General features: G+C 55.6%; 1 protein-coding gene across 7 annotated transcripts in view; it reads left to right on the top strand.

The window, feature by feature from the left end:
* Positions 1 to 3,072: 3,072 nt before the first annotated feature.
* The window catches only part of TMEM241 (transmembrane protein 241), a 77,077-nt gene continuing 66,897 nt past the window's right edge, over positions 3,073 to 13,252 (top strand). For 6 of the 7 annotated variants that reach the window (XM_064170469.1, XM_064170466.1, XM_064170465.1 and 3 more), the window contains exons 1-3: positions 3,073 to 3,202; positions 7,112 to 7,158; positions 11,478 to 11,555. In XM_064170469.1, coding sequence (XP_064026539.1) covers positions 3,131 to 3,202; positions 7,112 to 7,158; positions 11,478 to 11,555 — 197 coding nt within the window. In that variant the 5' untranslated portion in view covers positions 3,073 to 3,130. The remainder of the gene's footprint in view (positions 3,203 to 7,111; positions 7,159 to 11,477; positions 11,556 to 13,252) is intronic. The other variant, XM_064170467.1, reaches the window with a different exon arrangement.

Below are 13,252 nucleotides of genomic sequence, written 5' to 3'. Positions count from 1 at the left end.
CTGGCTGGGGCACTTAGTGCCATGGTCTGGTTGACTGGATAGGGCTGGGTGCTAGGTTGGACTGGATGAGCTTGGAGGTTTCTTCCAACCTGCTTGATTCTGTGATTCTATGATTCTATGATTAAAGCCCAGTGGTTGGGGGTGGGGAGAGTTGAAAATATTGCAGTTTAATAACTATGTCTATTTTTATGAATATCCTCTGGCATTAATTCATTTCTCCCCTCCGCCAAACAGGGGTAGGTACTGGGAATCCCCCTCCGTGACACCCTCCCATTACACTCAGCCTGTCCTCACAGCAGAGCTGCTCCAGCTCCTGGATCATCTTTGTGACCTTCTCTGGACCTCAGTGCCATGTTGTAATACACAAGGATCTGGATTTAGCACAATAAGACCTAATCTTTAAAATAAGGAGGTAGCTGTGGGTGTTAGGAGGAACCAGGAGTGTCCATGACCAAAGATAGCCAGGGTGCCTTGAGAGCCAGGAGGATGCAGGAGGCCTCTAACTGATGTTCACAGAAAATACAGAGGGCCAAGATCACCTTGTGAAGAAACTCAGCTGTTGTTTTGATCCAACGGACTAAGGGGTGGGGGTTAGGGGCAGTGCTTAGAAAATCACAGAATCAACCAGGCTAGAAGAGAGCTCCAAGATCATTCACTCCAACCTAGCACCCAGCCCTATCCAAACAACCAGACCATGGCACTAAGTGCCCCAGCCAGGATTGGCTTCAACACCTCCAGCCACAGCCACTCCACCACCTCCCTGGGCAGCCCATCCCAGTGCCAATCACTCTCTCTGCCAACAGCTTCCTCCTCACATCCAGCCTCAACCTGCCCTGACACAGCTTCAGGCTGTGTCCCCCTGTTCTGTCCCTGGCTGCCTGGCAGCAGAGCCCAACCCCACCTGGCTACAGCCTCCCTGCAGGCAGCTGCAGGCAGCAATGAGCTCTGCCCTGAGCCTCCTCTGCTGCAGGCTGCACCCCCCCAGCTCCCTCAGCCTCTCCTCATAGGGTTTGTGTTCCAGGAATATGTATAAAGCTCTAATTCTTATTTTAGATAAGCACTACTGACCTGCTAAACGAGCCCCAAAACTCATGCAGAGTTATGCAGTAGGTATATTTTATAACAGCACTGGGTGCAGGCAGGATCACTCCACCAATCCTGCACACCCCATGCTGACACAAGCCACAATATATGCTACAAGAGCAGACATTCATAATAAGTGGTAGAGTTAGAATAGAATCATAGAGCTAAGCAGGTTGGAAGAGAGCTCCAAGCTCACCCAGCCCAACCTAGCACCCAGCCCCCAGCCAATCAACCAGACCATGGCACTAAGTGCCCCAGCCAGGCTTGGCTGCAACACCTCCAGCCACAGCCACTCCACCACCTCCCTGGGCAGCCCATTCCAATGCCAATCACTCTCTCTGACAACAACTTCCTAACAACATCCAGCCTCAACCTGCCCTGGCACAGCTTCAGGCTGTGTCCCCTTCTTCTGTTGCTGGCTGCCTGGCAGCAGAGCCCAACCCCACCTGGCTACAGCCTCCCTGCAGGCAGCTGCAGGCAGCAATGAGCTCTGCCCTGAGCCTCCTCTGCTGCAGGCTGCACCCCCCCAGCTCCCTCAGCCTCTCCTCACAGGGCTCTGCTCCAGGCCCCTCCCCAGCCTTGCTGCCCTTCTCTCAACACCTTCCAGCACCTCAGCATCTCTCTGCAATGGAGGAGCCCAGAACTGGACACAGCACTCAAGGGGTGGCCTGAGCAGTGCTGAGCACAGGGGCACAAGAACCTCCCTTGTCCTGCTGCCCACACTGCTCCTGAGCCAGCCCAGGATGCCATTGGCTCTGCTGCCCACCTGGGCACTGCTGCCTCCTCTGCAGCTCCTCTCTGCCAGCACCCCCAGCTCCCTCTCTGCCTGGCTGCTCTCAGCCACTCTGTCCCCAGCCTGCAGTGCTGCTTGGGGTTGCTGTGGCCAAAGTGCAGAACCCTGCCCTTGACCTTGTCAGTCTCATCCCCTTGGCCTCTGCCCACCCATCCAGCCTGGCCAGGTCCCTCTGCAGGGCTCTCCTACCCTCCAACAGCTCCATAGCTGCTCCTACCTTGGTGTCATCTGCAAACTCACTGATGCTGGACTCCATCCCCTGCTCCAGATCATTCCTGTCACACTCAAGTGCTGGTGGTTAGAAGGACAGGGATGCTGGTCTGTGGCTTTCCCTAGGCTTTCTCAGGCAGCAGAGCCCAGCAGGGAGCACTTCAGTGGATGCTCTCTGTCCCTTCTGCCTGCTGGTGCCAATCACTCTCTCTGCTCTCCTCACACCCCACCTGCAGTCCTGGGTGCAGTTCTGGAGCCCCCAGCACAAGCAGGACATGGAAGTGTTGGAGCCAGCCCAGAGGAGGCCACCAAGATGCTGAGAGGGCTGCAGCAGCTCTGCTCTGAGCACAGGCTGAGAGAGTTGGGGCTGTGCAGCCTGGAGAAGAGAAGGCTTGGAGGAGACCTTGGAGTGGCCTTGCAGGGTCTGCAGGGGGCTGCAGGAGGGCTGGGGAGGGACTATTGACAAGGTCTGGGAATGGCAGGAGGAGGAGGAATGGGTTTGAAGTGGCAGAGGGGAGATTGAAAGTGGATGTGAGGAAGAAGTTGTTTGCAGTGAGGGTGGTGAGACACTGGCACAGGTTGAGGGTGGTGAGACACTGGCACAGGTTTCCCAGGGAGGTCGCGGAGCACAGAAGCACCCAATGTGATCAAAGATCACATTGGGTGCTTCTGTGCTCCACAACCTCCCTGTAGGTGTTAAGGACCAGGCTGGATGAGTCCCTGAGCGACCTGTTCCAGTGGGAGTTGTCCCTGCCTACAGCAGGGCTTTGGAACTGGCTGAGCTTTGAGGTCCCTTCCACCCTACCCCATTCCATGACTCTACGGATCTCCTCCGCGCCCCTCTGCCCACGCTGCTGGCCATGCCCTCAGGGGCTGCGGACGTCCGTTGCCAGCTCCCGCCCAGCGCCGGTGCCGGCCCCGGTGCCCGCCGGCCGCAGCGAGGCCCTTTAAGGAGGCGGCTCCCGGGGCGGGCTGGCGCCACGTGTCGCTGCCATGGCCGCCGCCGCCCGGGCCCGCTCGCTGCGCCGGGGCTCGCCGTGACACATGTACTTGAAGCGGCCGGCGGCCGGCCTGGCCTTCTGCCTCTTCTACCTGGCCTCCTGCTTCACCAACAAGGTGAGGGCGGGCGCGGAGCCTCCCCGCGCTGGGCGGGAGCGGAGGCTGCCCCGGGGGTGGGCGGCGGGGGAAAGGCAGGGAGGCGGCGGGAGGAGGGACGGTGCCAGCTGCTGGTGCCAGCTGCTGGTGCTGCCGGAGGGGGCACATGGTGCGGCTGAAGTGAGCGCAGCCTTAGAGACGGAGCCAGCGGCCAGGCTGCTGCGGCAGCATCGTCACTGCTGCCCGGTTGGGTCCTTACTACCTGAGGGGTGGTTGTGGCCAGGAGGAGGTTGCTCTCTTCTCTCAGGTGGCCAGCACCAGAACGAGAGGACACAGCCTCAGGCTGTGCCAGGGGAGATTTAGGCTGGAGGTGAGGAGAAAGTTCTTCCCTGAGAGAGTCATTGGACACTGGAATGGGCTGCCCGGGGAGGTGGTGGAGTCGCCGTCCCTGGAGCTGTTCAAGGCAGGACTGGACGTGGCACTTGGTGCCATGGTCTGGCCTTGAGCTCTGTGCTAAAGGGTTGGACTTGATGATCTGTGAGGTCTCTTCCAACCTTGGTGATGCTGTGATGCTGTGATGCTGTGATGCTGGCATCTGGCCCCAACGCGTGGGCATCCTCGGGAGGAGAGCTCTTGGATGCAGCAGCCACAGTGCCAAGCACCCGGGGGGGAAGGGGGAAGTGTTCCAACTGGTACAGCAGCCGTGAAACCAGAGTTAGCTTCCACAGTCCCTTAGTTCAATTAATGAAGGGATTAGGCTTGCCCTTAATTGCCTGTTGGTGTTGCCGGAATGTCCAGGCTGGAGATGGTCACATTGGGAGTAAAGTTGTGTGGTTTAAGCACTGTTTGAAGCAGTTTTTCTGCTCTGAGAGTAGGAGGTAGAGCAACCACTCCTTGCTGCCCTGTCTTTTGGACACCGTATCAGTGTTTGTGGTGCAGATGTCTGACAGCAAAGATGGTTTTGGAGCAATCAGGGTGGGGATTTCTGTGGGGAGAGTGAGAGAAAAGCAGCGAAATTGCTTCTCAGGATTGGCCTCTGGTTTCTGTTCCGAGGTGTGTTTGCTATTAAGGATGCCCAGAAGAAGCAAGGAGCAAAGTTGGTAGGGAGAGATCATGCCCTTGATGTGGCAGACAGCAGGGAGCAGTGGGTAGTTAGATAGGGGCTGGAAGAGCTGCCAGGTTGCATCCTGCATTGGACGAGGTAGTTCAGAGGAAGGTGGAAGGACTCTGACCTGGAGCTTCCATTTTTCACAGTATCATCAGGGTTGGAAGAGACCTGACAGATCATCAAGCCCAACCCTTTAGCACAGAGCTCAAGGCCAGACCATGGCACCAAGTGCCACGTCCAGTCCTGCCTTGAACAGCTCCAGGGACGGCGACTCCACCACCTCCCCGGGCAGCCCATTCCAGTGTCCAATGACTCTCTCAGGGAAGAACTTTCTCCTCACCTCCAGCCTAAATCTCCCCTGGCACAGCCTGAGGCTGTGTCCTCTTGTTCTGGTGCTGGCCACCTGAGAGAAGAGAGCAACCTCCTCCTGGCCACAACCTCCCCTCAGGTAGTTGCAGACAGCAATAAGGTCTCCCCTGAGCCTCCTCTTCTCCAGGCTAACCAATCCCAGCTCCCTCAGCTGCAAAACAAGTATGTTATAAACCTGTCCTGGGGTGTGTGCATGGCAGTGGGGGGATGGACGTGTGCAGCTGTGTTGTCCTGTTTTCAGATGCTTGTGTCAGTGCAGATGAGTGTCTGTGTAACACCACCTCTTGCCTGGTCTGTACACTGATGCCAGCTTCTTAAGCAGTACCCTCCACCCAAATACTGGACCTTGCACAGTGCTGAGCAGTTTCCTCTCTGCTGAAAGCCTCCAGCTTCTCCGTTTGCCACTGACAGCTTCTGCTGCCTCCTAGGAGGACTGGCAGGTACCTTTCCTTTCCTCTGGGGAAGCTTCAGTCCTCCTCGTCCTTTGCAGAAGCACTGTTTGCATGCTGCATTGCCAGGTGCTGTTACACACATGGAGAGGCAGATCTGTGCCTGCCTCATATTTCCAGGTACAGAGGTAGTGGGAGAAGACACTGCTGGCATCCATAATCAGAGCCCCTGCTAAAGCAGATACAGAGGCTTTGCTTTACTCCTTTCCCCCCCACCATTACCTCTCCAAAGGGCTCTGTGGCTGCTTAATGTTTTACTCATAATGGTGAGTGGACAGATACAAAGCAGTACTGAGGAGAAGGAATTGGGGTGCTGAGTGAGGGGAAGCTTAACATGAGCCAGCAACGTGCACTTGCAACCCAAACACAGCTGTGTCGTGGGCAGCAGGTGGAGGGAGGGGATTCTGCCCCTCTGCTCTGCTGAGCCCCCACCTGCAGAGCTGCAGCAGGCTCTCGGGTCCCCAACACGAGAAGGACATGGAGCTGTTAGAGCAGGCCCAGAGGAGGCCATGAACATGCTCCAAGGGCAGCAGCACCTCTGCTATGAAGACAGGCTGAGAGCTGGGGTTGTTCAGCCTGGAGAAGAAAAGGCTGCAGGGAGACCAGAACCTGGAGGGGGCTACAGGAGAGCTGCAGAAGGACTTTTTACGCAAGCATGGAGTGACTGGAGGAGGGATGATGGCTTCAGATTGGAAGAAGCTGGGTTTAGATGAGCTATTGGGAAGAAATTCTTCCTCATGAGGGTGGTGAAGCACTGGAACAAGTTGCCCAGAGAAGTTGTGGAGGCTTCAAGGCTGGAAGTGTTGAAAGCCAGGGGCTGAGGGCCTTGAGCAACCTGGTTCAGAGGAAGATGTCCCTGCCCATGGCAGGGATTTGGAACTAGATAAACTTTAAGGTCCCTTCCAATCCAAGCCACTCTCTGACAGTTGGGTCAGTGAGCTGAATTAATCATCAAGAGACAGTTGTGTTAAGATTGTTGCTCTGCCGAGGTCGCCTCCATGGTGTGTGATTCTCACTGACACATGCTTGTGTCTTTTTGCTCCTGTTCATCCTTTCCCCGTTCAGGGCAGGGCCCAGAGTGTGCTCAGAAAGGGAAAGAGCAGCTGACAACTGCCTGCTCTCCATCCTGCTGTGTTCACTCCTGTACTTCGCTGCACCCAGCAGCTCTGCCATGGAAGAGAATGTCCTGAATTGGGGCTTTGGTCTCAGTATTTTTGTTTATTTTAACAGAACCCTCTTGTGGTTTGTTACTCTGCAGCCAGGCAGGGAGGCAGCTGGGGGTGCTGGTAGAGAGGAGCTGAAGAGGAGGAAGCAGTGCCCAGGTGGGCAGCAGAGCCAATGGCATCCTGGGCTGGCTCAGGAGTAGTGTGGGCAGCAGGACAAGGGAGGTTCTTCTGCCCCTGTGCTCAGCACTGCTCAGGCCACCCCTTGAGTGCTGTGTCCAGTTCTGGGCTCCTCAGTTCATGAGAGATGTTGAGGTGCTGGAGGGGGTTGGAGAAGGGCAGCAAGGCTGGGGAGGGGCCTGGAGCACAGCCCTGTGAGGAGAGGCTGAGGGAGCTGGGGGTGTGCAGCCTGCAGCAGAGGAGGCTCAGGGCAGAGCTCATTGCTGCCTGCAGCTGCCTGCAGGGAGGCTGTAGCCAGGTGGGGTTGGGCTCTGGTGCCAGGCAGCCAGCAACAGAAGAAGGGGACACAGCCTGAAGCTGTGTCAGGGCAGGTTGAGGCTGGATGTGAGGAGGAAGTTGTTGTCAGAGAGAGTGATTGGCATTGGAATGGGCTGCCCAGGGAGGTGGTGGAGTGGCTGTGGCTGGAGGTGTTGAAGCCAAGCCTGGCTGGGGCACTTAGTGCCATGGTCTGGTTGGTTGGGCAGGGCTGGGTGCTAGGTTGGGTTGGCTGAGCTTGGAGCTCTCTTCTAACCTGGATGATTCTATGATGCCTGTGCTTGACTGTCAATGTTGTGGCCCTGTAGGTGTTCCATGTGCAGTAATTTGGTGTTTGTTTTTCCAGTATGTCCTGTCTGTCCTGAACTTTACCTACCCTACCCTTTTTCAAGGGTAAGTACCATTTTAAGAATACAGTTGTTTGAGAAATGACTTTAATCAGGAAATGTCTTGCTGTTCCCTGCTGAAAGCTGACTTTACTACCTCTTGTCCTTACTGATTTGGCTGCCTGGAGAGTGCACTTCATGGAGCCTTAGTGAAGAATTCCTTCATGGGTCTTGGTTGCTTTTTGACCCGGGTGGCTGTGACATAACTCAGACTTACAGGCTCCACAATACCTCCTTTTTCTGCAAGCCTTCAGTGTAGAAAAGTAGTGCTGGGAGTGGAGCCTGACTCTTGGAAATGGCACTGATGGACCATGTGCAGTTGTGCTCTCTCCTTTTTTTGCTGTGCTAATGCAAACCCAGCCTCAAGCCCAGCTCCGGTGGCTTGGTTTTGGTGTAGCTGCCTCCCAAGCTGCTGTCCCATCTTAGTGACTGTAGTGAGAATTTCCTGCTCTGCCAAGCAGCCACACACAGCAACAGTGCTGCTGAGAGTTAGTCAGGTGAACCTGGCCTCAGGAGTCAAGACTTCACTCATTTGTTCTTTTGGGAGAGCAGGAAAATCTGCAGGCACTCAATGCCTTTGATTCCTTCACTGTGCTGAGCACAGCTTTGATTTTTGCCTGACTTGCAGCCCCCCCTGGACTGCAGTCAGCTCCAGGAGCAATTGTCTTGGGACTCTCCATTTCCTTTGAGCTCTGTTAAATATGCAGCCAATGCTTTCTGCAGCCCTGGCAGGCACATGCAGACTGTCTCTTTTATTATGTGGGGAAAGGGGGTTGGGTAATGCACTTAAAATGCAGGTGTGGGAAATCCACAGGGGGAAAGCCTCTCTCAGTGGCAAACGACTGCCTTATGGCAGCTGTGTTACCACACTTGCTTCTTTTCACTGTTACATGGAAGTGGATTTCAGCATCTAGCAGCTGATCTGCTGGAGAAGGACCTGGGAGTCCTGGTGGACAAGAAGCTCTCCATGGGGCAGCAATGTGCCCTGGTGGCCAAGAAGGCCAATGGGATCCTGGGCTGCATTAAGGAGTGTGTGCAGCAGACCCAGGGATCTCCTCCTCTGCTCTGCCCTGGGGAGACCTCACCTGGAATATTGCATCCAGCTCTGGGCTGCCCAGTTCAGGAGGGACAGGGATCTGCTGGAGAGAGTCCAAGGGAGGACTATGAAGATGCTGCAAGGGCTGGAGCACTGCCTGGTGAGGAGAGGCTGAGGGACCTGGGGCTGTTTGTTCTGGTGAAGAGAAGACTGAGAGGGATCTGATCAATATCTGAGGGCTGGGGGTCAAGAGAGAGGAGACAAACTCTGCTCACTTGTGCCCTGGGATAGGACAAGGGCAATGGATGGAAACTGCAGCACAGGAAGCTCCACCTCAGCATGAGGAAGAACTTTTTTTTCTCTCTTTACTCTTTTTCTTCCTGCTCTCTCTGTGTGCCCTGTGCCTGCTCTCTCTGTGTGCCCTGTGCCTGCTCTCTCTGTGTGCCCTGTTCCTGCTCTCTCTGTGTGCCCTGTGCCTGCTCTCTCTCTCTGCTCCTCTTCTCTTCACAATAAAGTTGATGGGAATTCATCACTGGTTTGAAACAGGCCATAGCTGAGCCTGCAGCAGTCAGGGCTGCCTGGCTTTAAATGCTGCTCCTTTGAAAAAGGGGAAGAGAGCTGTGATGGGAGCACTGAATATTCGCCTGTGCATGTGGACAGTGAGCTCTGACCCTGCCCAGCTGTGTCTGCTTGCCCAGAGGGGATGTTGCTTGCTTGCTTGCCTGCATGTGGGAGAGCTCTGGAGCAGTGGCTGCAGTGCCTTGCAGTGGCTGGGAACAAGAAACAAAGGGAGTGCTGTGCTGCAGGTGTGGCTTAGCACTCAGCAGCTCTCTGGACTGGGCTAGGTCTGCAGGGCTTGGCAGCCACTAACACCAAACACCTCCCTGCAAAACACTGCCTTAAGGAAGAAATCACAGCAGCATTCAGGCTGGCAAAGCCCCTCAGGAGCACCAAGCCCAACCCAGATCCCTACCCTGCAAGGCTCACCCTAAACCAGAGCCCCAAGCACCACATCCAAATGACTTCTAAACACATCCAGGGTTGGGGACTCCACCACCTCCCTGGGCAGCTCATTCCAGTCCCTGAGCACTCCTGCTGGGAAAAATGTTTCCTAATATCTAGCCTAAACTTACCGAGTTGCAGCTTGAGGCCATTCCCTCTTGGTCTGTCACTAATTCCCTGTGAGCAGAGCCCAGAAGGAGGACACAAGTAACTTGCTTTAAAGAGCCCAACAGGCTGCACCAGTGCTGGTTTTAAGTTATTTGCAAGCATTTCTGAGGCCTGACATTTGTGTAATGGACTGAGGAACACCTTCATGGCAGAGTGAGTCACAGAATGATAGAATGGTTTGGGTTGGAAGGGACAATAAGCATCATCCAGTTCCACACCCCTGCCATGTCCAGGGACACCTCCCAGCAGCACAGCAGCTTGCTCACGGCCTCATCCAGCCTGCCCTTGAGCTCCTCCAGGGAGGGGACAGCCACAGCCTCCTTGGTCAACCTGTGCCAGTGTCTCTCCACCCTCACTGCAAAGACTTTCTTCCTCTTCACTCTCAAGCTGCCCTCTCCCAGCTCAAAGCCATTCTCCCTCATCCTGTCACTCACAGCCCTTATCCAGAGTCCCTCCCCAGCTCTCCTGCAGACCCCTTTCAGATACTGGCAGGCTGCTCTAAGCTCTCCCTGCAGCCATCTCTAGGCTGACAATCCCAACTCTTCCCAGCCTGTCCCCACAAGGGAGCTTCTCCAGCCCTCTGAGCATCTTCGTGACCTCTTCTGGACCCTCTCCAGCAGTTCCATGTCCTTGTGCAGGGGATAGCAGAGCTGCAGGCAGTGCTGCAGGTGGGCTCTCAGCAGAGGGGCAGAATCCCCTCCCTTGTCATTAGATAGTGAAGTCAGTGCAGGCTGTAGGAGTGGGACACCTTTTGGAAGAGAGAGCAGCAGCACTGTGCTTTATGTGCAAGGGCAGGTGGCTGTGCAGGGCTTTTCTCTGGAGGCTCTGAATCAGAGGCTCACACAGCACCAGGATGTTGTTATGGGTGGCACTCAACTGGGTGCTTGCTGCACAAATAAAGGGAAGGGGGTAAGGAGTGAGCTCAGGGGAGTTTGTCACCTAAGCTCAGCCTGAAGGACTGAGCAGAGTCATGGAGACAGTGGTTGAAGCAGTTAGGACTGCACAGACCATCTCTGGGCTTATTGCTTCAGCTGAAGTGAGTGTTTGAGCCATGCAGCCCTCTTTATTTGTTCCAACACTGGCAGTCCATGGATGGAAGGTTCCAGATCTCCTCTGGGCACTGTCATGGCTGGGATATCTCTGCAACTGCTGCAGACCTCGTTGGGGAGGGGATGCTCCATGGGGAGTCACTGGCATGGCTCAGGGAGCTGTGGGAGATGAGGACTTGCAGAACCTCTGAAGCTGGAGGAAGGAAGAGCCCAAGTGCCAGAAATGCTGGAGGAAAGGAAGGCTCACAGAAATGAGAGGTACAAGGGAGAACTTTGCTCTTGTGAGACCCCTCCTGGAGTCCCCCCTTCTGGGGTCTTCAGTCAGTTCCTTTATGGCTCAGTGAAACTGTTGCCCAAAATAATGGTATCAGAGAGGGCAAGGGAGGGGATTCTGCCCCTTGGCTCTGCTCTCCTCACACCCCACCTGCAGTCCTGGGGGCAGTTCTGCAGCCCCCAGCACAAGCAGGACATGGAAGTGTTGGAGCCAGTGCAGAGGAGGCCACCAAGATGCTGAGAGGGCTGCAGCAGCTCTGCTCTGAGCACAGGCTGAGAGAGTTGGGGCTGTGCAGCCTGGAGAAGAGAAGGCTTGGAGGAGACCTTGGAGTGGCCTTGCAGGATCTGAAGAGGGCTGGAGGAGGGCTGGGGAGGGACTATTGACAAGGTCTGGCAATGGCAGGAGGAGGAGGAGGAATGGGTTTGAAGTGTCAGAGGGGAGATTGAAAGTGGATGTGAGGAAGAAGTTGTTTGCAGTGAGGGTGGTGAGAGACTGGCACAGGTTGCCCAGGGAGGTGTTCAGGACCAGGTTGGATGAGTCCTTGAGCAACCTGTTCTAGTGGGAGGTGTCCCTGCCTACAGCAGGGGGTTGGAATTGGCTGAGCTTTGAGCTCCCTTCCAACCTAAGCCATTCTATGATGTGAAGAACAGAGGCAACCCTGGGAGGGGAAGGCAGAGAACTGTCAGAGAGCTGCAGTCAGGGATGTGCTGTGAGGAGTTTGTGTGGATTCTGAGGTCACACTCAACGTGGTTAAAAAGAACAAAGAATTCTGAAGTGCTCTTTTGTCTCTCTTTTAGGTGGCAGACCTTAGTGGGTGGACTTCTGCTTCACATCTCCTGGAAGCTGGGCTGGGTGGAGATCAACTTGTGTTCAAGGTACTGTGGGCTTCTCAGAGGCAGCTTTGCTCTGGCTGGGTTGTGACAGAGTTCAGTTGGGCTGTGGCAGTTTCCAGCCTGCTAAAATAGAAGTCTCTCTGTGTGTGTGTGCTTGTGTGTGTGTGTTCTGCTGCACAGGGCAGGGGAGGGCTTGTGTTTGGCTCTGGTGAATGTTCAGAGACACATTTCAGCTGATCATAGAATCACAGGATGGGTTGGGAGGGATGCTGATGATTATCTAATTCCAGCCCCCCTGCCATAGGATCATTGAATGGTTTGGGTTGGAAGGGACCTCAAAGCTCAGCCACTTCCAACCCCCTGCCATAGGCAGGGACACCTCCCACTAGAGCAGGTTGCTCAAGGTCTCATCCAGCCTGGTACTGAACACCTCCCTGGGCAATCTGTGCCAGTGTCTCACCACCCTCAACCTGTGCCAGTGTCTCACCACCCTCACTGCAACTACTTCTTCCTCACATCCACTTTCAATCTCCCCTCTGACACTTCAATTCCATTCCTCCTCCTCCTCCTGCCATTCCCAGACCTTGTCAATAGTCCCTCCCCAACTCTCCTGGAGCTCTCTTCAGACCCTGCAAGGCCACTCCAAGGTCTCCTCCAAGCCTTCTCTTCTCCAGGCTGCACAGCCCCAACTCTCTCAGCCTGTGCTCAGAGCAGAGCTGCTGCAGCCCTCTCAGCATCTTGGTGGCCTCCTCTGGCCTGACTCCAACACTTCCATGTCCTGCTTGTGCTGGGGACTCCAGAGCTGCCCCCAGGACTGCAGGTGGGGTGTGAGGAGAGCAGAGCCAAGGGGCAGAATCCCCTCCCTTGCCCTGCTGCCCACACTGCTCTTGCTGCAGCCCAGCACAGGGTTGGCTGTCAATCAACCATCAATCAGGCAGGTTGAAAGAGAGCTCCAAGCTCACCCAGCCCAACCTAGCACCCAGCCCTGCCCAACCAACTAGACCATGGCACTAAGTGCCCCAGCCAGGCTTGGCTGCAACACCTCCTGCCACAGCCACTCCACCACCTCCCTGGGCAGCCCATTCCAATGCCAATCACTCTCTCTGACAACAACTTCCTCCTCACATCCAGCCTCAACCTGCCCTGGCACAGCTTCAGGCTGTCCCCCTCTTCTGCTGCTGCCTGCCTGGCAGCAGAGTCCAACCCCATCTGGCTACAGCCTCCCTGCAGGCAGCTGCAGGCAGCAATGAGCTCTGCCCTGAGCCTCCTCTGCTGCAGGCTGCACCCCCCCAGCTCCCTCAGCCTCTCCTCACAGGGCTGTGCTCCAGGCCCCTCCCCAGCCTTGCTGCCCTTCTCCAAACACCTTCCAGCACCTCAGCATCTCTCTTGAACTGAGGACCCCAGAACTGGACACAGCACTGGAGGTGTGGCCTGAGCAGTGCTGAGCACAGGGCTCTGCCCGCAGCAGTTGTTCCATCTCTGGGTAGAACTGAACCCTTTACACTGTTTCAGAGCTCGGAAGGCACTAAAGAAAAGACTGAACAAGAACTGTTCTGTGCTGTTGAAGAGAGACTCTTTGTCCAGGAAGAGTTTTGAAGAGTGAGTTCCATGGGCAGGAGGCCACTAGATGTCAGCAGGGCACAGGCAGAAGCTTTCCAACACCCCTGGAGAAGCCTCCTGGGCTCCAACGCAGAATCATAGAATGCAGGGCTTGGAGGGGACCTGTGGGCATCATTCAG

The sequence above is a fragment of the Pogoniulus pusillus genome, chromosome 34, assembly GCF_015220805.1.
Source record: "Pogoniulus pusillus isolate bPogPus1 chromosome 34, bPogPus1.pri, whole genome shotgun sequence".
Lineage (NCBI taxonomy): Eukaryota > Metazoa > Chordata > Aves > Piciformes > Lybiidae > Pogoniulus > Pogoniulus pusillus.
The sequence above is the reverse complement of the archived record's forward strand: the minus strand, read 5'-3'. Positions and strand labels throughout refer to the sequence as shown.